The sequence below is a fragment of the Parus major genome, chromosome Z (genome assembly GCF_001522545.3).
Source record: "Parus major isolate Abel chromosome Z, Parus_major1.1, whole genome shotgun sequence".
NCBI classification, from domain to species: Eukaryota; Metazoa; Chordata; class Aves; order Passeriformes; family Paridae; genus Parus; species Parus major.
Genome location: NC_031799.1, coordinates 22,990,674 through 23,016,857, shown reverse-complemented (window position 1 = coordinate 23,016,857; position 26,184 = coordinate 22,990,674). Strand labels below are relative to the sequence as shown.

The window sequence follows — 26,184 nt, the reverse complement described above, 5'->3', positions numbered from 1 at the left end:
CGGGCGGTCATGGCCTCCGAGCCGGGCGCCGAGAGCCAGGCGGACCCGGGCGAACAGGAGGCGGCGGCAGCGGCGGCGTTGCAGGCGGAGCTGGGCGCCTGCCGCGCGCAGCTGGAGCGGGTGCGGCGGCGGCTGCGGCGCACTCAACGCCTGTACCGCCGGGAGCGGGAGGGCGCGGAGGCGCTCAGGAGGCAGGTAGGGCCCCCCACCCCGGATACCGCGGCCTCCGACCCTTCCACCCGGGCGGCACGGAACACCTGCGGCCCCCACTGCCCGGCTGGGTGCCACTCGCCCCGCGCTCCGATTGTTCCCTCCAGCCGACGTGCCCGTTCCACGCGGTCCCTCGGCTCCCGGAGCCCGCCGGGCTCCCCTGGCCTCCGTGCGGCCAGAGCAGGTTTGAGGTCTTGAGTCAGAGCTTGGTGGTGAGAATGGTAGTACCGTTTCTACCACAGGGTTAGATTTGCCTTCCGAAGGAAAAATTACACAGAGCAGTGGAAAATAAACTTATTAAATGGAGTGCGAAGTAAAGAAAGAATGGCACAACTTCTCTGTGAATGCTTATGGCAAAAGAGGGAAGTTTAAGGGAACCCTCATCGTGGTGTACAGCTTCCTTGTGAGGGACGGCAGACGGACAGCACTGATCTCCTCTCTGGCAGAACCCGAGGGAACAGCCTGGAGTTGTGTCAGGAGCGTTTTAGATCGGATACTAAAAACAGGTTCTTCACACAGAGGATTCTTGGGCAATGGAGGAGGTTCTGCAGAGAAGTGGTCACAGCACCAAGTCTGACAGAGCTCATGGAACGTTTGGAAAATGCTCTCAGGCACATGGTGTGATGCTTGGGGATGTCCTGTGCAGGGCCAAGGGTTGACCTAATGATCCTGGTGGTTCCCTCTAGCTCAGAATATTCTGTGATTTATAAATGCCACAGTCATCACTACAGAGCAGTGATCATTGCTTGAAATCCAACTTTACTGGGTGGGCATTTAGGAGTAACCTTGATTAAGTTTCTCTGCTCCTTAGTGAGCAGAAATTATGTGTTTCTTTATGCCAACCATTGAAATACAAAATTGTCTCCTACCAAACAAAATCACTTGAAACACCTAGGATGCTATTATGTTTTGTTTGAATTATGGAATGCAGAATAGACTGACTTTTTTGAGATGGCAGACCACTATATTGTGGTTTTAACGTGCAGTTTTCCTTTCAGGTAGAAGAACTCACTAAAGAAATCCATAATAGAAAGGAGAAAGATACGACTAGCGTAGAAGTACAGACAGAAGACTGTGCTGCATGGTCACAAGCAGGTAGAAAGGGTGGTGACTGTTTAAATGGGGATATAGAACAATATCTTATCTTGAAAATGTTATAATATAGAGTACATTTCAAGTCTGTAACCTTTGCTGAATTAAATTCAGTAATATGACAGTTATCTTTCAGACCACTTCCTGTTTATTGCAGGCATTAATTCAGGATAAAATGTAGCATGGACTAGCAGATTCATGCCCTTGTAATTCGTTACGTAGTAATCTCATGTTGCAAGCATACACACCTTACAAATTTTTGAAGTATATTAAAACAAGACATTATTTGTTCAGTAGGATTAGAATAAAGTCAAAGTAGAGGCATTACCTAATACTTGGTTTTTCATTAGACTACTTACTTGCATAAATTTCCAGTTTAAGATTTGGCATCCTTAAACTGCATTAGTAAAATACTGCCTTGCTAATTTATGCAACTTCAACTTTTCTTTCTCTTCCCCCTCTTCCCCACAGACTATTACTACTATGAAAATTATTACAATCACACTGATACTCAAGATTGTGCATCTGAACTACCAATGCAGCTCAGTCATGGGACTGAAGGCACTGAGCATAATTCCACAGAAGAATCAGAGACAGCTGTTAATATTCCATTAAGCTCAAAAGCTACTGAAGATGGAAAAGAGGAGAATTTTGTCCAGAATTCACAGGTTTTTGGGCTGTCTGGAGTTTTACCAGTTTTGAAATCAGTACTCTGTTAATACACTATCGAAAAGATATGCTTGAGGTCCCAATGTCTTTATACAAAATATACTAAATTATTTTTTGTGATGGTCTAGTGCTGATAATATTCTTGTACTTCAAAAATAGTTCTTTTTGTAGTATGTTCCAAGTGGAGCATCCTCTTAGATTTGTGTCTTGGAGTTTGGGAGTTTTTGTAAAAAGGCATATGTATACTACATAGCCTAGAAAGAGGATATTTTTTATCAGCAGAATATGTCCAATATGTCCATGCTGATTTTCTTAAATAGTACTTTTTATTTTTTTGTCCATTGACATAAGAAAGCAAGATATAAGGAGAAGAACACTGGTTGTGATGCTTATTATTTTGTGGTGGGTTGGTTTTCTTCCCTGCTCTCCAGCCTTCTCTTAGGTCACTCACTTAACTGAGTTTGTGCCTTAGCATCTGACTAATGAAATGGAACAGAGGGCAGAAATCTGTCTTAGGAATGCTCTGAAAGATGTTTCCTGTGTGTATTTTTGATGTGAGTCACTTTTCAGTAAACCTGGGGAAGAATGAAAGACACAGGCTGAAGTCTTGGTCCTGTTGAAATCATTAGGAGCTTACCAGTAAACTACAGCCAGATTTTTTCCTTCTGAAAAAGTCCAATTTCTTTCTTTCTGTTACCAGGAGACAGAAGAAACTTTGGTACCAGAAGGTTCTTTGGCAGAGAGCTTGAGAGCTGCTGCAGAGGCTGCTGTTTCACAAACTGGATTTATTTATGATGAAAACACAGGATTGTATTATGATCATAGCACTGGATTCTACTACAATTCAGTAAGAATAATTTCCAAAATCCTTGGAATTTTTTGTCTATTGCTAAAGTTTTGTTAGTAAAAGTTGATATGAGCAAAGAGCTAAGATCCAGGCTGAACTTAAATTTTAAAAAACAGGTTACTGAAGATGAATAGTGTTAAAAGTTTGTTAATCAGTTTTTAAATTATTTCAGTCAAAGATAGCAGGCTAAGATACAAATTCAGATTTTAATTCATTCTTTTTGGTGTCTCTAAGTTACTTGGCATTGTACAAATTTTATGCTATAAAGCTCATCTGTAACACTTTCAAACCTAAAAGCTTGAGCTTAAAGATGTCTTGTTTAGAAAAGGACATCTTCCTGAAGTCAGTTGCTTCTGCTTGGTGAAAAGACTGTTGAGAGAAAATACACAAAATGTTTGTGCTGTTACCTGAATAGTAACAGCACAATAGTAATATTGTGTAAAAAATAGTAACCTGTCCTGTAGTTTCATTCTACAGGAAATAAAACACTTCTTTTAGAAGTGTTAGAAGAAGATAAGATGAGGGATCAGAATTTCTTAATTGTTACTTTTTGCTATACATTTTTATATAGCTTTTGTGAAAGTTTTCTTTTTGTTCTATGAGGTGTGTTTGTATATGTGTACAACTCTGTGGAGAGGTAAGTATACACAGTACTGCACTGAGAACAGAGAGTTTTTTTGCAGTGTTATGTTCAACTCAACTGTAAAAAATGCATGAGGTATACAACTGTTTTTAGGATGCTTCTGGACCTAACTTTTAAGGTCTTAAAAGATACCATTGATTTTGACATAGTTTGTGGATTTAGTTGTACATAAATGTTTGGGGTTACAGATTACAGTTTATGGCAGAATTATCCAAAATATCTTTCCTTGGTATGTAAGTCCTCTGAATTACAGGAAATGTCCTTGCATGAAGCTATGAATCCATAGGTTCCATGCAGAAGCTACTCATAGTACAGTCCATGGATGATCCCACACAGAAGCAGATCCTTATGATGCCTTTTTTGTCTACCTAAAAGCAGAGACCAGACAAAAAGAAGGGAAAAAAAAGTGGTTATATTTATTGAAAGGTCTTCAGGTACATTTAGGGCAGACAAAGCCCCCCAGGGGCTACACCCAAAAAATCCACTACAGGTCATGGGTTTTCATATTTTTATAAGTTTGTTCCATTTGCATATTGGGGGTTAATCATCCAATTACAGCATCAGGTAATGAAGTCATTTACCCCAAGCTTGCTCCCCCACAACTCACTTTTGTGTACATTTCTCAGGGCCTGAGACAATCAAGTGTCCTTGATTCCCAGGCCTAGAGAGGAATTGTTTTGTCTGACCAAAATGGGAAAGCAGTAGCTAACACTCTATAGGGAGCTATACACTAAAGAATTGCAGGATTACAAATACATGAAAAATATAAAAGCTAAAATCCTAAGGCATTACTTAGGGGACTGGCCTGTGGAGAGCCTATTCAGGAGTTCAGAGCATGTCTTCCTGGTAGGAGGTGTGGCCTGTGGAGGACCCATGCTTGAAGCAGTTCTTGAAGATCCCTTGCTGGGCAGGGGAGAAGTAGCAGCAGAGATGGACTTTTCATTAACTGATCTCAGCCCCTCTACTCCTCATTTCCCTGCACCACTTGGGTGGGGGAAGACAGGGAGAGGAGCTGCAGATGAAGTGGTACAGTTGAACAGTGAAAAAAAGAGACTGGGAGAGATGTTTTGAATTTGATCCTTATTGTCCAGCTGTATTTTAGCTATTTCCAAGTCGAATCTCACTTGCCCTCCATGAGCTTTTCGTCTTGCTTTGTTTCCCAGCCTTGTGGAGGAGGAGAATTGACAGTGGTTGCCATCGAATTGACATCTGCTAGCCATTGAGGATGAAGCCACCACAGTTCTTTCATGTTATCAAAATTCAAGTGTGGTTCTTTATTAATCAGATGAGTCTTTGAACAATATATTTATTGAAGTAATGATAACATTGTTCTTCATTTCTTAAAAAGGAAAACCAACTGTATTATGACCCAGCAACTGGAATTTATTACTACTGTGATGTGGAAAGCGGCCGATACCAGTTTCATTCACGAGTGGATCTGCAGTCTTACCAGGCCTCTGGTAGTAAGCACACCAAAGATAAAAAGGGGAGGAAGAAGAGAAAAGAACCAGAGTGGATTGGTGCAGATGAGTATAAGGTAACTTCAGAACTGACAGAGAGAAAATGCAAAATCTGTTGGGCTTTTGTCCATGATGCAACAGGCTGTGGGGCTTGGTTTTATGCAGAGAATGTATGCTTATTTTTTGAACAATTTAAACATATTTAAACTATATACAGCAGGTTGCTAGTGTGTAGTGTTCAAATAACAATAACTAATTGTTCAAATTGAGTGATTAAGGATGAAACTTTTAACTTGGATCCCACTGCTTTTTCTGTATATTTTTATTGCTACCCAACTGTAAAAGAGTCTAAAACTGATTGTCAGTGAAGTTTTTTGAATAGCAGGCACAATAGAATGAATTCAGTGTTGTGTGGGCTGGATTTACATCAGAAATTCAGTGTTAGTGGTAGTGTATTAAGTTGGTGATTTTGGCTTGTGATTTGGTGTTGGTATTTTTTTTGGTTGGGTTTTTTTTTTCAGATTCACATTGTGAATCAAAAAAATATAAATTTTGAAAATACACTCATACACAATTCTTTCTCTGTGAGTACATTCCAGAGCTTAGTCCACTGGCATTTTACTTTTTTTTTTGTCTCTGCTATCATCTGGGATTGGTGTTTCTGAAGTTGTATTTCTTCACATATTATGCTCTCCTATTGATACTTGGTTACTGTATTTTCACTGTCAGAGTGCTAAGAAAGCATACCATATGGTGTGCTGCCTTGAAAAACATCACTCACTCCTAAACACCAAGAAGTACTAGCGCAGCTGTTAAACCTCAGGAAGCATTTCCATTATGAACACTTACTGATGTTGAGTTCTATTCTGTCAATTTGCTCTGTTATTTTAAGGTGAAATTGAATATATGGTTTTCTCTAGTTTGAGTTCTTCTTGGTTTACATTCCTCAAAGCTACTGCTTTAACTATTACATAGTTTCATTATTCAGGCCTCAGACATGCAGATTGATTGAAATCTGAAATAATTACATAACTGTCCAGGTACCTGTACCTAATAGTCACGAAGCATCAGTGCACAGTTAAAAAATTTTATCAGTAGTGAGGTCTTCTGAAAGACTTGAAAATGGAAACTATTTACATTAAGAAGAAGTATAATTAGGTCAAATGGATAGTGGTTGTTGTCTGATTACACACTTTTTAAACAAGTTGTGGCTAATGCAGGAATTTCTACTGCTTGAGGAAACTTCATGTGAGCCCTTCTATTCGGAAAGCTTGATCTGGATACCTAGAGACACTAAGCATAATGATTCTTTAGACTTAAGAGAGGTAATGCAATGGAAGAGCAGTTTTGCCAGCAGCCAGGTTCTGGGCCTGCTCTGTGCAAATGCTGAATTAGCATTCTGCCACTCTCAAAAGACATTGGTCAGTACAGAACTCTGTCTCATATGTCATATTTCATATGTCAGGAAAGAATCAGGAAAAGCTCATAGGAATAAGTCTTTATCATAAACTGATTAATAAGTCTCTTAATTTTAGTTCTGTGGTGAACTGTTACCTAAACCAACAAGAGTGTTCATAAAATTTCAAAGGCATGTATAGCTCTGACCTATCATATAATGTTGACTGCTTTTTCGAATACTATTGCAGTCTGCTTCTGTAATCTGATTATACTAGAAATAGAGGTTTGTCTCTAGCTTGCTTTACCAGTATTTATTTAGATAGTCTTGCTGACAGATCTTTTCTGTGAGACTTCCACAGTCACAAGGTAGGAGGTAAACATCCATTTTTTCTCGTGTGTTTTGTTGATGGTGAGCAGAGTACTTTGCTTTATCTGTGCAATAACTTGTTTGACCGAGGTAACAGGCAAAACATTTAAAGTACACTATAGTGCACAGATCTTTTCTTCTGTGAACAGGGAGTGAAGATCTATGTCAAAGAAGTAATCGTGGTCTTTATCTTTTTTTAAAAAAACAGGGATAATACAAAGTGAAACATAACTCTCCATTTTAAACTTCAAAAATAAAAGAATGCCTTTTTGTTAGTGCACTTCTTTGTAAATGCACTGCTGTATTTAGAAGAAAAAAGTACCTTACTGACATAGTTTATATAGCTGAGTTAAAACATTTTATTCTTGTACTATGGTTACTAATCACTTTAAAATTCAATGTTGCATTAATATAAAAGATTAAGATTTTCTAGAATAAAATATCGTATTTTTCTGTTGTAAAATTAGAAAATTAATTTATAAGCTGCATAGTCAAGTGCTGCATAGATGTATGGTATTTTTTTGGTAGTATAGATGTTGTCCAGTTTAGTCTTGTATTGGCAAAGGCCCTAATTAGTTCATGAGAGAATATAACTAAAACCATCTGGTTTTAAATAGGACTTTGTAGTTGGAGCATTGTATATTGACATGAGTTTCTTCAAACTTACTGCCCAGCCTTCTCTCTTTTCTTTCCCTGAATGTTGTTTAAATTATTAAAGGTATGACAGTGCTTTTGAAGACTAGTACATCAGTACTGCTTTTCCCATTGGATTATTAAATTGTGCTGCTGGCCTGAAAAATGGTCCCAGCATTGCTTCATTTCTTGACCAAAGTAGGTTTTCATTGTTTTTCTTTTTCTACAGATGGTGCAGGTAGGAGAAGGGTTTGGTTTAATGCCTGGGCTGTAGACCACTAGTGTTAAGAAAGCAGGGTGTCTTTCTGGAGCATGTCGTTCACCCCCTGAACTTTATAATTCTTGGATGAAGCTAAGGTGGTTTATAAGAAAATCTATGTAAAGCGTGGGAAGACAGCAGTTCTTACAGAATCATAACTATTTTTTCTCTCTTTTTCAGTTAAAAGAATAAATGTAAGCAAGTATTTATAGATACTTATTATCACTTAAAAATTGTCAAGTACAAGAAGTAAGGAGGTTTAGCAGCTATGTGTGTGGATTATCAACCATGTATTTCTAGATAGATGGTGTTGGTAAGCAATAGTTTTTACCAAAAATGCATGTGATTTTTGAATGACTTAGTATAAACCAAAGTTAACACCTTTTTTATTTAAAAAACTATTGTAACTGGAGCAATCTATTAACTTCCTGTTTCTGGTTACAGGAGGGTTTTTTGTTGTGGTTTAGTTTCTAGCTGTTGTGAGGAACTTCATATACTCAGCTATCTAACATATAGTATTTATTTGTTAGTAGGAAATTAGGATACTTAACACTACAGAAATGTCAAGTGAGTTGTCCGTAAATATTGTGGCATTCTTAAAGAAAACCCAATTCTGAGAATGTAAAGGGTAAAAAGAATATATTAAAATATTACTGCACTTTCAACAAGCTGGATAATCAAACAAGAAAATTCTCAAGTGTCAGCTAAAATGAATGCACTTCTAATTTTAAGAAAACAGCAGAAGGAAAAGCATGTACTTACTATTACCTGGGGAATGATCATAATTTTCCTTAAAGACATCCTTTTTTTTTTTTTTTTAGTCACAAATTGAAACTATATGACAAATAGTTTTCTTTTGTCTTGTGAAACAAAGTTTGCTGTCTCTTCTTGCTTGCTTTTAATTGACAATCAGGATGGCTTTTTTGCCAGGATGAATTATTAGCCCTTGTGCAGGTCATATTGGTAGATTACCTTGAAACTTTTAGATACATAGTTTAGTTCTGGTATCTTTGTAGGGGTAGGTCTGAAAAAAGGTGGGAGGAGAAACACAGTATTTTCTTCTGTATGTGGAAAGCCTTTAAATAAGTAAATTTGAAAAAGTTTAAAAAGAAAAAAAGGTGACATAAGTGATAATAGGATCCCTGGCCCAATATTAAGATCCAGAGCTTCCGTACAGTTTGAAGAATAGACTGTGTACAGTAGAGATCCTGCAGTTCTGCGTACTGCATTGGGGTCATTAGAAGTACATAGTAAAATTTGAAAGGAAGGTCTGATACATGCCTTTTTTTCCCAAAAATTGTTTTTAAATTTAATTTTTTTTTTAATTTTCAAGCTACCACCTAGTAAATTTTATTTCAGGGTGGTACTCAAAATTAACTTCTGCCATATTCTTTTCCATTTTAGAGGCACTGTAGCTACTTCTGTAGGAGAGACAAGGTGGTTTTAGTAGTGTTTCCCATAGAACTCTTGAAGCAGTGATTTTTACTTTTTTTATCACATGTAGTTTACTTTTTGCTGATATTCATCCCATCTTTAGGTACGTCAATTGACAGAAACCATGGCTAATCTGAAGATTTCTTCTTTTGGATTGGCAGCTTCTGGTAAAGGTAGAGTTCAGACAAACACACGTTAGTCCATGGATGTTTACCTTTAACCTTGATATTTTTAATAAAGGAAAAAGAATATCAACAATATAGTAATTGATGTTTAGATAAATTTTTTCCTAAAGGAATTAATAAATTTTTAAAGCTATTTAATCAAAATCTGTTCACCTGCAAAGTAGCTTTGAAATTTGAGATTTTAAGTACTGTGTAAGTAACATCTGAAGAAAACTTTGATGGCACTCTAGAATATTTGGGAAGAGTTTAGCATCGCTGTGTAACATAAAGAGTCTGGACTAAAGAAACTGCTCGTTCTTTAGGTAGGGCTATTTAATTCAGAGCTGTCCATCAGTGCATAAAATGGCTCCTGTGTGCTGTAGGAAGAGCTTTTTGTTTCTGGCATTTAATTCCATTTTTTGCACTGGAAAATTGAGTATTGTGTAGAGTGGATGGGAGTAACTGAAGTACTTGTGGAATGATTTTAGTACATGAAAGCTTAGTCATTTGACTGAAAGAGCTATTTTTAAGTGTTTGAGAATATTTCTGTAGTAAAATACTGAACTTCACATTAATATTACAAATTAAGAGAGTCAATGCTAAAGATGTTCTCTTCAGTCCTGTAGAAGAGTGCTGAGAACCCGTGATTCTGGTAAATCACCTTCTGAACTTCGAGCAAACCAAAAAACAGGCTACACATATGAGAAAAGTTGTATTTTTTTTATATGCTTTCTATGCTTTGTATAAAATAAATTTAGGAAAAAAATAGTTTAAACAGTGTAGTTCTCAGAATTGAGCTAGTCATGCTCATTATTTATGGTAATGCTAAAGAATTGCTTGAACATGGATGTTGGTCAGCTATAGTACAGAAAAATTGAAGTTTTGAAAGACAAAATGTCTTGCTCTATAACAGTAATACAAAAATTATGCTTAAATCCTTAAAATACTTTGACTTTTTCATTAAAAACAGTTCAATGATAATGCTAATATATATTTTCTAAATAGGACAGTCTGCATGTCAAAAGGTCATTGTAATCAGTAGTTTGTGGCATATTATTCATAAAGTAAAACTATCTATTCCACTCGCATGAGCATGATTTGTTATTCTTATAAGATTAATCTTCATGGGATACATAAATACCCAGATTTCAAAGTACTTTTGGCTGACTTTGTTAGAGTTGCAGAAATATGAACCAACTCAACTCTATAGTTAAAAAATAGTTTATTACCAGTCAGATTGATCACATCTCTCAGCTTCAGCTTAGTGAGAAAAATCCTAGAGATCATGTGGCAATACCCAATAGATAGAAAGTTTTACAAACCTGTATCACATTGAGTCAATCCATATCTAATTCATGACTGTTGGTGTCAGTCAAGATGTACTGGGGAAAGCAACAATGAAAAAAAAATGTATGTTCCTAATATTGTGTAAAAGATGGTTATAATGAACATCTACTTGCATACTTTGTGTCTTGTGGCATGAGTTTGGGATGAAGAGTTAGTCATTGAGAAATTTTGTGCATTGCTAGAATTTACTGCATAGTTTAGTATTTACTGAATGTTGTGCTTACCTCCAGTTCCCGGTTTTTAAGTGATGACTATGTGGAGGCAAGGCATTAGGTGCTGTTTGCCTAGTTAGACTTTAATACGTGCTACACATGTTCTGTGTTAGTACTGGTAGTCAGCCGTGGTTTAACCCCAGCCAGCAACTGAGCCTAGGCAGCTGCTCACTCCACCACCAGCTCAACTGGGGAGAGGATTGGAGGAACAGGAGTAGAAAACTTGTGGGTTGAGATACAGCCACATGCACAATCAAAAGAAAATGCAAGAAACTAATTCACTGCTTCCCAGCCTGGGCAGACAGGTGTTCAGCCATCTCCAGGAAACCAGGGGTCCAGCACAGGTAATGGAGACAAAGGCCAAACTCTCAACATCCCTCCTGTTTCCTTGTCCCTCCCCCAGCATTTACTGGTAAGCATGATGCCATGTGGTATGGGATACCAGGTTGTGTCTTGCTTCCAGCTCCTTGTGCATCCAGCCTTCCTGCTGGTGGAGTGGTCTAAGAGGCAGAAGAGGCCTTGGGTTGTATAAGCACCGCTCAGCAATAAATAAAAAAACAAACTGTGTTTTCAGACGTGTCTTCAACAAATCCAAACCACAGCCCTACACTAGGCGCTGTGAATTAAATTAGCTTTACCCCAGCCAAAATGAGTACATAGTCATACATAATGGAAAAGGATTTCTGCCCCACAAGATTGTTTCAAATGCTTTAAGGTTCATTCAGTATCTGTGTGATTAATGTTTATACACTTTGTCCAGATGTGCATTTTGGTACAGATCCATGAAATCATGAAGTGCTCAAAATCCATATTCAATTTTGAAATCCTTGATTTCATACAAGGTTTTCTAAATGTGAAGACTGCATTTTTATCAGTACTTTGCTATTTAATTTATTTGTTTTCCTAACAGCTGAATGTAGCAATTGTGAAAAAATATGGAAATTGCTGAGAAGAGGCTTAATGGTCATATTGGCAAAATCATTGAATGAATATATGTGTGGAATCCTTGGTCTGTTTATAAGAGTGTTTTTTAAAATTCCTGTTTTCAACACAGAACCAAGAGTCTGCTCTTCAGGAGACAGGCTTTGAAACAGCACCTTTTTACTTTCTAGTTTAAAATACCTGAAATTATGCCAAAAGTCATGGAATATCACAGGAGATATTTTTTCATGGAGAAAGAGTTGAGTGGTTGGAGCTTTCTACTTGGGCATCAGTGCATCACAGTTGTGTCTTGTTTTGCCTTGCTTGTGATTTGAACAGATGGTGTAGTTTCATTGTTTTCAGATTAGATTAGATTAGAATACCCTGAACTACTTTATTAGTTTACCCTACTATAGAAGTAAGTAGAGTGCAGAACACCTTGGTATGTTCAGTGTCAATCTAATATCCATACCAAACATAAATATAGACAAGATAAATACACTGAAAAATATAACTCATAAAAGGAAAAATCTGATTTTTCCAAAAGTATTTCTAATGGAATTAATGTGTTTGACATGTCTAAACTATGTAGGTTTATTTGTGGCAGGATGACCACATTTTTTGTTTAAAATAACATTACACAGTGACCTTGCTATCCTGTTCCTGTCCATTCAAAGACTTAAAGGATTCAGGGAAGATGGCTAGTGCATTATAGAGAAATCCTGAACAAGCTGATAGTCTTTCAGTTAAAGCATGAAAACAGTTTTAAAAAAAGTTCTGGTTTTACCTAAGAACCTGCTCTCTTACTGAAGGTGTTTGAAAGGTACACTGTCCTATCCAGCAACTGGGAGGAATTCTTGTGTTTGTCACGGTCTGTGCCACTGATGTGTTTTTACAATTCTGAAAGTGCTATAACTTCCATTATGTTAACATTCACATTATTTCACTTACCTTGAAATGTAAACGCACAGAAAAAAGTCAAGGATGTAATTTTTACCTGTTATGTTTCAATATTTGAGACAATTCAAGGCAACTGAATGCATTTACTCTGAACTCAAAATGGCATGTAATATAATCTGAGATTTTATTTATCTTTTAAAGCCACTTCTGTTATTTTCTGTCTATTTCCTATTTTTTTCCCTTTATTTTTTTAAGATAGTTGTCAAGCTACTAGATTGAGAATTACATTTTCAAGATACTCCAGCAAAATTAATATGAAACTAGATTTCCCAGTTTAAAAATGTTGGGGTTTTTTTTATTATTGTTTCTGATGATGAAATAAGTGGAAGAACCTGTCATGATCCAATCTGATATTCAGTAAAGAAATTGAGACATTTTTGCAGTAGAAAATGGATTTTTAGTGGAATTATTTCACATAGCATAAGTTAAGCTTGTACTTTTGATCTGCTATCTTGATTAAAGGCTCTGTTAAAGATGTGGTTTTGAAAGGAGGAAGAACAGGTCCATAGTTAAAGCATGAGTGGGCATCTGGATATTCTGGACTCTGGTAATAAGAAAGAAGATGAAAACAGGAGGAAGAGACAAAGACCAATTAAAGACCTTCTAAGCAAGTTGCAAGAATTGAGTAAGAGAGGGACAGAAGTGAGTGTCCTGAAAGCAAAATAGGGAAATATTGAAAGTGATGTTGTACAAGCTTAAAAATAAGGACAAGATTCTAAAGTTTCTAAGCATTTCTAAAGTGTGTGAAAAGACTGACATTTAGAAGAGGAGTTGGGGAAGTTTAGAAGAGGAGGGCAGTCACACAAATAGAAGATGGTCTCAGTCACATCTAACCAGATGTGAAAATATTTTTACTGAAATGTAAAAAGTTCTTCTGACTGCATGTGTAAAACTTTATGGAAATTAAACTATTTTTTAATAGTTCTAAAAATAATTCTTCCTAAGTGAAGAATTTACTTCCAGGCTAATAGCATTCTTTAGAAAAGCTCATTCCATAAAGACTGTAACATTGTATAACTAACTCCCCTCCAGGATTTGGACGCAGAAGAACAGAAATCATCTAACAGTCTGAATTGCTTATTTGTCACTGAGCAAGTAAGTTCCACTGAAGAAGATGAGCCTCCAAATGTAAGAAAGAAGACTAAAATGGACACAAAACCACGAAACAGTCTAACAGCCAAAGAATCCATTTCTACAGATGGTATAAATTCACATTTGTACAAAAGCACACCAGATGCTGCAGCATATACAGATGACAGTAGAACAGCGGACACAGAGAGTGAACCAGAAGAAGGTGAAATTACAGATTCTGAGTGTGAAACCTACAGTGAGGAAGAATTAACAAGTGAAGAAACTGGTGATTCAGAATACTCAGAAAATGAAGGTGAATTATTGTGGATTATATATGATATTACTGTATTTTTCCAGGAGACAGTTAAAAAAACCAGTTTGAATAATTTTAAAAAAATATATAAAAGCACGTGACTTGCGGTACTTTCTCAAAGTGCTGTATGTTGCCAACATTTCTTTCCCTTTCTTAACTTGCACAAAAGTAAGTAATAGTGGTTTTATAAAAAGTTATTACTGAGTATAACATCTGTGCTTGTGTAGAAACTTCAGGGATTGTAAAAATTTGGTTTGATTAGGAAAGTGAAAAGAGGAAAGAAACTTTTGCTAAAATAGGGGTTCTAGGATAGTAATTCACAGTAATTCTGTATATTAAGTTAATATACAGTATTTTTGATACTGTTTGTAAACCATTGTGTACAATTGAATGGAAGATGCATCTACTGTGGTGAAAAGCAGGATGGAGTAGACAGTACTAGTTGAAATACTGTTTTTGGATATTCCAGTGGCAACTTGTAAGAAATTGATACAGACAGGAAACCTGTATACTGTTTTAAACCAAAGAGTTCTGCTAGGTCCTTAAAAAGCAAAAAACTGAAGGTAACCTATGAAAAGCTTGATACAGCCAGTCAGAACTGTGTATGTGCAAAGGATATTCCAAATCACAGAATGAAATACAACCTATAGAAAACTGTATTGTAGCTGCGTCCTGCTCACAGTTTATTACCAGTTTGTTTCTTACGTTTTCATTACTTAACTACTCAGATTCTAGGTGATTAATGCTGAACAAAAATTGCTTCCTACCATCAGGCTTTCAGACTAAATTGTCTTTTCTTAATACCCAATTTTGCAGTAATGCTGAAGTAATAAAAACTGGGGACAGTTTCTCTCCTCCTAGTAGTTTTTAAGGTTGTGTCTTCTCATCTATGTCTGCACCTAGCTGAGGTCATTGGAGATGGTTTTTACAAATGTACACCCAGGTACAGAATTCATACAGCTGTCATAACATAGTATCTTAATGGATAATCAGGCAAAAAATGTTTTTTTTTTTTTTATACAGCTGTAGGTTCTGTCTATTATTTTTTCTTATCCATGTTGATGAAGAGAGAAAAAACACTAAAAGTACATTTGACATAGAAATTGTCAGATTGGAAGTTCTATATGTGGTAGGTCTGTGATGTGGTGAACAAAAATATGCTGCCTTTTCTCAGAGTAAAATTGATTTCTAATCTGTTACAATTAATCATCCATAAATTTACAATATACTAATAATTTTTGTGAATGTGTATATATTTTACTGCTGTAAGAAATACAAACATATAAACCAGAATTAGGAAAACATTTTTAATACTTGGTGGGCTACCAGAAAGCCTTTGAAACAATAATCTCATCAAAGTTTTCTCTCAGATGTTGTTACACATTTTCTTGTTATGAAAGTTGTATATTATTCAGCCAGGTAATGGCTGAATTATTTTCTGTTTTTTGAAAACTATGGACTATAAGGTTAAAACTGTAATGTTTTGGTAGTAATGGTGGTGGTTTTTTTTCTATATAATTATAGATGAAGAAAAGATCTGGCCTCCTTGTATCAGAGTAATTGTAATAAGATCACCAGTTCTACAGACTGGGTCACTTTATATTATCACTGCTGTGAAACCTGCTACAATTGGAAGGTAAAAATGAGTGAATTTTTTTATATATATATGTATATATATATATCTGCAACTACCTCTTTGAAGGCTGTGGAAAGCACTTAGTATGGCTTGTATCTACTCTTCATGCTTGTCTTCCTAGCCTGCAGCAGTTGTGAGGTAGTCTGAGTTTGGTTAGTTTCTTACACAGTAAGAAATTCAAGTCAGGTCACATAACATGTTGTCATGATAATGTCACAACATACACAGTTAATGCAGCTCATCAGACCTGAAAATTTGTTAGTGATAACTTGATGTTGTGACTGTGCCCTAGTGGCAGCATAGCTGCAAGCTCTCCTTTGAAAACTTGTTTCCTAGAAAGTAAGTAAATTTGCCCCAGGCCACTGAAGTTCTTTTTTTTCAGAAATGGAAGAACGCCCCTCAGAAATTCAGGACCTCTAGGAAGCATATCCTAGACTTCCTCACACATTGAAATTTCAGTTGGCTCTGTTCATTTGCTTTCAATAATACGCTGGTTTGTGCTTGACTGTATGCATTCTTACCGTTCTAAATCTGGCTCATTGTGGATGATGAATTTAATTATGATGTAAATCTTCCATGCTTACTGAAAACTTCACCCTGGAAAGGCTGTTTGTATCTAACAGATAGATGTGTTTTGATTTGCTGTTAAAGGTTGAGTCCACGCGTATATGGAGATCAACTGACAGCTGTGCTTTGAATTTGCATATAGGTCTTATACTAACTGCATTGCTTTTTAGTATAAGAATCTAATACATAAATCCTTTCTTCCCACTGCATTGTTTTGATTATAAAAAATGCAAGGGACTGGAAGCAAGTCTTTACATTGTGTATACAGCAACACAGTATCTTGTATCTGCAAAAATTCCTAATAGCTTAGAAAAGAAATATGATATTACAGTTCAACTGAAATATATCTTTGATAAGCCACTTGTAAGACCTATTTCTACTTTGTTGTGATTTGTATATCAAATTGCCTTTCCAGAGAAAAAGATGTTGGACACACACTTCAGATTCCTGAAGTTGGAGTCAGTAAGGTAACTCTTGTTCATGTCTGCTGAAAGGTAGATCAGAAGACATAAATGTATGAATGAAGCTTTAGATTTCATGGTTTTAAGTCTGGAACATTGTATTAATTTTTTGAAAGAACTTTCGCAATGAGATAGGGGTTTAGCCAGACTAGAAATTAGAGAAAAGGAAAACATACACTATTTTACTTAATGGGAAATTAACACAAACAACAGTGTGTTTTCAAAATCTTTGGGTCTTTAATTTCATAGTTATTGAACTTGAGGAAAAACCCTGTTAAGTACTAATGGTATATAAAATTTTCATGTCAGATAGTAAGAATTTCTTTACCAAGTAATGCAATCCCTGCAATTTTGCTCAGAGCAAAAGGATTTTTTTTTTCAAACAACTGTGGAAATTGTTTGAAAAATTAACATAATTCCTTTCAATGATAGATTGAATGGAAATTACTGTTATATATTCTGTGCTCTGTTTTACTAAATACTTCAATGCAGACCCTCAATACAGCACTCCTAATAGAAGAAAATTGTACATTAATAAAGTTGTGTCATCCAAACAAAAAACTGGTTAAAAAAAATCTGTAAATGCAAGTATCTCATGAAACACACTTTACTATGTCTATTTTAAACAATAGTTCTCATTAGTCAGCCATTATATTGATATAGTGAATAGTGAATAATTTCCAGAGTAAATATTTCCCTGCTATTAATAAGTTTTTCAGGCATGTGTTTGAAACTGGGCAAATAAGCCAAAAGGCTTTTATTTTTCTGTAACGTTACCATTTTAGTACTTCACTGGTACTGACAGTTTATATAAGAAGTTACTTCACTTTTCAGATAAGGAGTCAAAGGTGAAAAAATAAATTACATATCTGCAGAAATTAAAAATAGTGTTTTCCTCACTATTCTTACTTCTTAGCTGTGGTCAACTTTGGTGTTTGCTTTTCTTGAGTGGAAAGTGAGATTTTAAAAAATACTACACCCTGCAGATTTAGCCTCTTTAGAAGACATTTTAGTTATATTCTGTAAAGCAGAAGTAGGAAATAAAGCATCCATTGAATGAACCAGTTGGTCTCCACCATTATGGGAACATTCTCATTGTAAGAAATGCAAGCCAATCTTCAATTATTTTTTTTTTTAATACTGAAACCAGCAACTACAATTGCTCTAAATTGTCACATTCTCTAGACTTACTGCTTGTACTGAAAGTTCTGGTAGGTTGGAGAAGTTGGTACTTTGGTTTGTACAGTGCCCTTTTTTTGAGGTTGTGCGTATCTTTATGAATTTGGCCAGGAGTTGTGCTTTTTCTGGTCTGTGTGGGCTTGGGAGCAAAACCTATACAGAACTGTAACGAAGACAAGAAACTCTCATTTATTAGTCTCAATATCAGAAAGGAGATAAAAGAAACAGCAAAAGATTGGTACTGATTGTGTCCTAAGGATGCAGGAGAAGGTGAATTGTGTGAAAAGCATGGCATTTAGGGAGTTATTTCAGATACGAAAGACCAAGTGAATGGCAGCAGAATGAGATCTTTTTTTAAATGAGAGTGCTATGAAACACCTTACAAGCAAAAAGCCTGTTATTTAGAAGAAGAGTTTGTTAAGAAGGCTGTATTACTGAATCTTGCAGTTCTTTAAGTAAAGCATACTTGCCACATTGGAAGAATATAGTTGTCCAGTACTGAATCAGCTTATGAACAGAATAGTTACATGATTAACTATATATGTCAGCTCATGCTGTTGTGGCACATTCATTTACATTTCACAAGAATGAAATCATAAGATGTGAAATACTTTATTAAACTTAGAGTACCAGAGCCACTCATTTTAAAGGTCTCAAAATATATCCTGAAATCTTACCTTTAAACAACACTTAAGTTGTGAAGTATTCACTTAACAAGAATATTTAACTCAGGCTTCTGTTTGTCAGTTTCATGCAGAAGTATATTTTGACCACGATTTGCAAAATTATGTTCTTGTGGATCAAGGCAGTCAGAATGGAACAGTTGTTAATGGAAATCAGATTCTCCAGGTGAGTACCTGTTGTTTTAGTGGTTTATAATTACAGAAAACTAATCTTGTTGTAATTTTGAATGTTTTACGACAAATCACTTAGAATGGCATTGTATGTCTTCTTTCATACATTAATGCCTGCCTTGGTTCCCTTCTGATTTTAAGACCACTTGGAGAACTTAATGTTTGGTTACACTAGGAAAAATCCACTATGGTTGCAGTTAGCTAGAGTGAAATACCACTGTAGTTAAACAGTTGCCTACATTTGTGAAACCAAACTGAACTTACGAGTTGTAGGCATTGTGCATGAAATAGAGTTCATGTCCTTCATGAGAAGTTAACTTGGCTGCGAAAACTTTCTTTTACTGTAGCCTAAAACAAAGTGTGATCCCTACATCCTGGAACATGGAGATGAGGTGAAGATTGGCGAAACTGTGCTTTCTTTTCATATTCACCCCGGCAGTGATACTTGTGATGGATGTGAACCAGGACAAGTTAGAGCACATCTTCGCCTGGACAAGAAAAAAGAGTCTTCTGGTTAGTCATATAATTACAGGATACATTTTTTCTTATGGCTGTTTACTTTAAAAACATAATAATGAGTTCAGTTTTCATAAAATTTTCTTGTCTACTGGGAATAGTTGTCAATAATGATATATTTTCTTCTTGGTATATATGTGTCTGTGTACAATAATGGCAGAACAAAAATTCTCTCATTTGTCTTCCGATTCAAAACATTGTTACATTAGTAATTACAGATTCAATTCTGTGTTCCTCCTTTTAGTTTGTCCAGCACTTAGCAAAGAAGAGAGAGAGTTGGTCAGAAGAAAAGCATTAAAACAAATACGGGTAAAATATGGTTTACAGGTGAGTTTGCAGTAGAAGTTGATTAAGCTTTTGTAATCTTGTGGTACTTACCTTTTCTTTAGTGCTTTTTGATTCCTATTTTAAGCCATAGACTTAGTTGAATAAGGGAAGTTTTCAAATGCCCTTTAGCTTAGCCTGGTTTTTCTTTTGTACCCTAAATTCTTATTCTTTACAAACTTCTACAAAGAAAGATGATGGTAACAGGGCATGAAAGTTCCATTGAAAATTAGAAGGAAGATCCTTTCAAAGTGCACAAGATTCCTCATCCTTTTGAAGTTAAGATTTTGCAAGATACTTATATTTGTATTTCTGTAGATTAAGTTTTCACTGAATTGCAGTCCTAGATTTCATTCGGAAAAAATGAAAATTTTCATTTTTCAACTGAAAAAAATATGGAAGGAAATGGGAAATTTTTTTTCGTTTTTAAGTCCATGGAAGAATACCAACCTGAACATATAGGCAATATAATATATATGTATCTAAACTACTTGTGTTGTAGAGATAATTTTAACTATGCAGTTGCTTCCAGCCTTTGTACTAAGTATTCATGTAGAAAACAGAATGTCATCATTTCTATCAAATTCTTCAGGTACCAAAATAATACTGATACAGAATCTGTAAACATACTTAATTCTGTAATTTATTTTGAAAAAAAATAGTTGCTGAGGAACAGGCTAAATGTTTATATAAAAAGCCAGTGGCATGTCTACATGGTTTTCTCCTTAATATGGAGAGATGTACCTTCCCTTGGTATGAAGAGTGAAAGAAATTCTGTTACTTTGTTTTCAGCTTCTGAGAATTTACTGAATTTGGCAACGCTATGTGATGTTGGCAATAATGTGGTTTACAAAGTATGTCTGTAAGTTAAGAAAATACTAAGTGAGGACTGCAGGTTTTGTTACAAGATTTAGAATTAACAAAAAAGGCTGAAGCTGGCATACTTCTGGAGAGAAAAAGGGAAGTTAACATAAATAAAGAATTTAAACCCTGCTCTCTTTGTCTTAATGCAATTTAATCTGCTTGGAAAGAACACAGAATATGAAGACAACAAGGCAGTGAAAAATCCAAAGTACAAAGACAGAGCAGGAAAACGCAGAGAGACCGTTGGAAGTGAAGGAACCTTCCAGAGAGATGATAGTTCAGCTTCTGTTCATATGTAAGTTGGGAGTGGGGGCAAGTATCCCATGTCTTTCTCTTGTGAATCTTAAAAAAATAGGTATCGAATGTGAATGTGAATTAGAATCTTATAAAATAGGTATCAATTTGTTACTAGCATGCAGTTTGTTAGATTACAAATTACCTGTATATATTGTGTTAGGAGACCTAGAAATTTTTAAGCTTTTCACAGTCCCCATTTAATGTGGTTTTACTTATTAACTCCTCACCTTCCATATAAAATGTATTTTATATATAAAAATATATGTGTGTGTGTGTGTGTGTGTATATATATATGTGTGTATATTCCATATATTTTTATATGGAAGGTGAGGAATTAAGGGTGGCAGTAAGGACACTTACATCACTTCCTTACCAACTCAAAAATGTAAAGAACTCCCCAGCTGCACTACTGCCATCTCTGTTTTTCAAGTGGCTCAACTGTTATTTTTCCTATTCAATCACAGTAATAGTACACATGCAGATTTCTCACCTGCAGCTTCTCTCACTGTCAATATCCAGCCACTCACAGGACATGTGTTTACATACCTCTCTAATGACACTTGGTGTTCCTTCAGTTGTTACTTTGCCTCTCTAGCTGTAGTTGGGAATTTTTTTTTTTTAAGAATCGTGAACTTGTAGGTGCTAATAAAAGTGTGAGATGATTTAATAGGTGCAGTAGGATGAATTGGGAGCAGTACTAGCATTTCCGTATTGTAATCCATACCCTCCTCCCCAAGATGTATCTTTTAACTCCTAAAGCATGCAAGTAGTTCAGGAGTTTTGAGAAAGCTGATATTGACCAGGGGCCTGTTTACCAAAGCTATTCTTGGAGGAACTTGTGAAAGGTAGCAAAGATCTTCTGGATAGCTCTTAATGGACTGATTCCTGGTTTCTGTATGTATGCACATTTCTGTTGTTCAGTATTTGAAAGCATACTCTTAATATTAACTCTTGCTTATCAGTTATCTTAAACTTTCTTCAAAGTGAAATCAGCAACAGCAACAAAGGACATAAAATGTTGGAGAAGATGGGATGGAAGAAGGGGGAAGGTCTGGGAAAGGATGGTGGTGGCATGAAGGATCCGGTAGGTGTTTCAAATTTTCGTTTGAACCAAAAATAATAGAAATGTATTTGTAGTGAAAAGTATGTAATTGTATGCCTCTATTCACTTGAAATTCATCAAAACCCTGATTTGGGAGGAATAATCTCAGTAGGACTAATCTCAAATTATTTTTTCTTTGATTAATGAGTTATTTTGAAATTTCTCAGTAGTGTTGTCCCTTCACTGCACTGTATTCATTAGAAAACTAAGCAAAGGAGGACAGACAGCTTCTAGCCATTGAATTAATAATCTCATATTTGAATACACAGTCAGGAGGAAAATTGGAATCATTTAAGTGACGTGAATTGAAGATCAGTTTAGGGTGCAGTTCTTTCTCAGAGAGTGCTGTAGCACAGAAAGCTAGATGATGGGCACTGAGAGGGGAAAAGCTGGAAGTCACTGTAGCCAGCAAGTTGTGGGCCTCTGCGGCAGCCACATTAGCCCCATTTTTGTCACAAGAGATGTGTCGTCTTTTGGCAGTAGTGCTGCTCAGAGCCACACCATGCCCTGTTTTGTCAAACCAGCCAGCATAGGGATCATAAGCTGCTCACTTGGTAAGGTATATCTCACAATAATGTTAGTGGCAAGGGACATCATTCAGGACTCTAGATCATAGTTCCAGAGGTGGTGATGTGACACATAATTTTCCTGGTACTGTTCATATATGATCTAGGTGTTTTGGAGCATGAAAGAGAAGTGCTGGGGGAGAGGGAGGTGGAACGTGTATTAGAAAAACAGAAATTGTAGTATTTAGAATACCTAACTTGCAATTATAACATTATTCATGTTATTTGACAGATCCAACTGGAGTTACATCAGAAGCATGCAGGTTTGGGAACCAGGAGACCAACCTCAATTGAAGATGTTCAGCTTGTTCAGAGCAAGAATAAAAAGAACTGGGATAAAGCAAGAGAGAGATTTGCTGAAAACTTCCAAGACCCTAAACCACAAAGGGATACACCTAAGAGTACACCTTGGGTTAGAGGGACTGTAGACTGAAGTATCTAGTCACACAGCAAGGTAATTCCGAGTATAAATAGTTGGGAGAGAATTTATTTTTTATTCTTTTTGCTTTTGCTAAAGCAGGAGTTTGGGTATATGTAAAATACAGTTGTGGATTCAAGATTAACTCTGTTATGTTAATTTGTTTTCTGTAGTCTTCATGCTTTTATACACATTTTTAATAAGATATGAACGGAGTTTAGAGGGATATTCAAATTTAAGTACTTGAAAATTATTTTCATCACAAGCAGCAATCTTCTGTTGGTTTTTTTACACTTCACAGAAAGTTATGCAAAACATCTGTTACACTTAAATATGATACCTTTAACATCTGAACAGTGGTTTAAAATCAAGATGAAAAAATGAATCCCCCAGATTCCTAGTAAAAATGTACCATATTGCTGTTTCTTCATGTTTGCCATGAAGTGCTCAACAAGAGACACACCACTCTTAAATTCATACAGTTCAGTACTAGCTACAGGTTTTAGCATATATTTGGCAAAGGAAAAGGGGGTAAATGCTTGTTTTTAAATGATTCATCATTACTGTTCAAAAATACCATTGTCCAAGAAAAACTACCAGCATTAGTGAAGAAAACAATGTTCAGAGACAGCTTGTAGCAAAATTTTCTTCTGTGAAGAACTTGTGTGAGATTTGTTTAGTAAATCTGTATCATGCCTTTAAAAAGGGAGGTATGTTTAGAACACTGCTGTCTGTTTGTATTTATTAAATTCTTTTTCTGATACATCCATTGCTGGCAATGGAGTTTATGCCAGAAAAAAAAAAAAACCAACACAAACAACTGATTTTTGATGGGGAATGATTTCCAAACTGAAACTAAAAGATTGGTATTTATTGAATGTTCCTAAACACAATAAATCATTGTCAATTTAAGCAGTGTGCTTCTTCATACTATCTTGTCCATATGTTGAAGTCTTCCTCTAAAATTGAGTAAAACTTAATCCCACTTTGTTCAAGTTGAAGTTCTGGTACTTGTCCAAGGAAACACGGTAGTCTCACCACCCTACCAGATCATGCAGGCAACTTTGAAGCACTGTGGAGTAAAACCAGAACAAGTTACCAGGCATTTGTCTTAATCGAGATACACACAGTATAAAGCAAAAGGTGTGAGCTATTATTTAAATCATGAAACACGCCCATGCTTACAACTTGAAGCACACCTTACTTCTGCAGACAGGTGAAAATAAATTATCTTCACTCAATATGTGGAGCAGCTTAACTAAAATGAGGTCACTATTTGCCATTGTAAGCAGTTAGTTTTCTACTGACTTAGTGATAGACATGTATTATTGCTTTTACAATAATATACAAGTATTGCTGTATTATGTACTTTGCTGTTGCATTCCTCTATTGGCAACTTCACATTTTCAGTGGCTTTTTCTAGCTATGAAAAAATGTTGCTCTGTGAGTTCTGTTCTGTACTTGTTAAGTTTTAGTTCATCATTTATCTAAAAAGCTGCTCCTGCTAGTAGGAGAAAAAAAATGCTGTATACTATAATACTTTTGCTTCTTTTTCTTTTTACCTCTGTAGTCTTCAGAGTAAATCAAACTATAAATCTTAATTTGATTTACTTTGATGTACTAATTGTAACTTTCCCTGTCCCCAGTTATTCAAGTGTAACAGCTCTAAGAACAGTGAATCAACAAGTTTGCATTTCATGAAGTTTTTGAAGTAAGACATCATTTGCCTTCTGTGAGAGGCATGGTGTCACGCAGTCAAGACTGACTGCTTTCCGTACTGCAGCTTCCTCTTCCAGCAGTTCCATATAAAAGGCTGAAGCTTAGTCTTGGTTCAGTGTTGGTGTGACAAATCCTATTCTCTTGATGCTGCCTAGGGAAGTGGAAATACACAGATTGTTAAGAAAACAACTGGAAGTAAGTTTGAGTAATCTTCATCAAGCAGTTGTGTGCCTTAATTATTGGGTAGGAAGACTTGTATTGGCTAAATATGACTTTTCATCCTTTACCTTAGTAACCTCCTAAAAAGTTTTAAGTACAATTGAGTGAGGTGAAAATCACCAATTTTGTGCAAGCCTTATGTGCAAATGCAGTACTGCTTTCCCTCATGTCAGAAGGGGAACATGAGTTGCTATTGCACTCTTATAATTTTGGAGGCTATAACCAGTAAGATACAGCATAAAATTTAACTGTCTTACCTTCTCAGTCCTCCAACCATCCTGTTGCCTTTCCCAGCTTATGATACTTAGAGTTGCTTTTTTTATACAGCCAAAGTTTTAGCAGTTTGCTTTATATATAAATACTGCTAGTGATACATATAATCCTAAAGTTCTTAAGGATAAAATTAATCGGTTTATATAAATAATTTTCTGTAGTCCTTGCAGTGGGTTTTGCCAATTTAGCAAACATATTTCTGAAATTTAAAATAAAGACTAGTAGGTACATTCTTATCTTAAGATCTGAACAATACAGCTGGCACATAAAAACACGGAGTGCAATCAGTATTGTGTGCAAGGCCCTGAACTATCTGCACATGAACTGCTTTTACAAAACATATCGTAGGATGAAACTGGAGTGTTTGTTCGAGCAAAGCTGCTGCAGCTGGTTGTGTTTAGTGAAAGACTGAGGCTTTCTGCCAGCAGATAACTAATCCACAGCAGCAGGAAGAGAGATAAAAACCAGCATCTTGGTTTCCAAAAGGATGTACTGAAAGGTGCATTCCAATCAATTTTTTTCTGTGTGACATTTTTCAAAGTGCTGCGACCTCTTAACGTGAGATTTTTTTATTTTCTTTTTTCTCAGCGAGTTTGTGATTTCTAAACGGGTTTCATCTGGACCTTATTTTAATCCAGCAATGCCTCTCTGTTGATGAACATACCTGCGTAGGGGTTTACAGTAGCAGTGATCCTTATTCAGCACACCAGGGCACCATCCCCTCTCCTCCGTCCGCGCCCAAGTGTCCCGGTGTCATTTCAGCGCTGCAAACAGGACAGATGCTGCCTCTCCTGCCGCTCCTCGTTTAATAGGGCGGTGGAAGAAACGGGGGTGCCGGTCTGTGTTCCTGCGCTGTGCCGGGAGGCCGCGCAGCGAGCCGGGCGCGACAACACCTCCCGCCGCAGGCAGCGGCTCCGCGCCCGCCGCCGGCCTCCGCCCCGCCGCCATCTTGCCCGGCCTCAGGGCGCGGGGGAAGAGCGGAGCGGGGCCCGCCCAGCCCGGCGCGGCCTCGGCCGGCACCGCCCCGCCCGGGGCTTCCACCGCCGGGCTGGGCAGAGGCACGGCGCCGGGATGTGCCCCGGAGTGGCGTGCTGATGTGCTGCTCTGCAGATCAGGAGGAGTGAAGGTGGTAGGGGCATCACATTACCAGAGGGCAAGCTGACAAACGAAAACGGCACCCATAGATACT

General features: G+C 36.6%; 1 protein-coding gene, 1 long non-coding RNA gene and 1 other non-coding gene across 3 annotated transcripts; 1 reads left to right on the top strand and 2 right to left on the bottom strand.

Annotated features, from left to right (window-relative positions):
• Positions 1 to 6: 6 nt before the first annotated feature.
• Positions 7 to 23,696, top strand: AGGF1 (angiogenic factor with G-patch and FHA domains 1). Its single transcript, XM_015615028.1, has 14 exons — positions 7 to 195; positions 1,209 to 1,305; positions 1,774 to 1,970; positions 2,672 to 2,818; positions 4,810 to 4,998; positions 13,649 to 14,000; positions 15,525 to 15,636; positions 16,619 to 16,670; positions 18,591 to 18,692; positions 19,045 to 19,210; positions 19,458 to 19,540; positions 20,569 to 20,696; positions 21,683 to 21,782; positions 22,599 to 23,696. The coding sequence occupies exons 1-14, from the start codon at positions 10 to 12 to the stop codon at positions 22,797 to 22,799; spliced, it is 2,112 nt and encodes a 703-aa protein (XP_015470514.1). The 5' UTR covers positions 7 to 9; the 3' UTR covers positions 22,800 to 23,696.
• Positions 23,527 to 25,960, bottom strand: LOC107198217. The gene is made up of 2 exons (XR_001518885.3): positions 25,660 to 25,960; positions 23,527 to 24,654 (listed from the first exon to the last, which is right to left on the bottom strand). It is a non-coding gene; the product is annotated as an uncharacterized LOC107198217 (long non-coding RNA).
• LOC117243746 lies at positions 24,866 to 24,994 on the bottom strand. The gene has a single exon (XR_004495621.1). It is a non-coding gene; the product is annotated as a small nucleolar RNA SNORA47 (small nucleolar RNA).
• Positions 25,961 to 26,184: the final 224 nt, after the last annotated feature.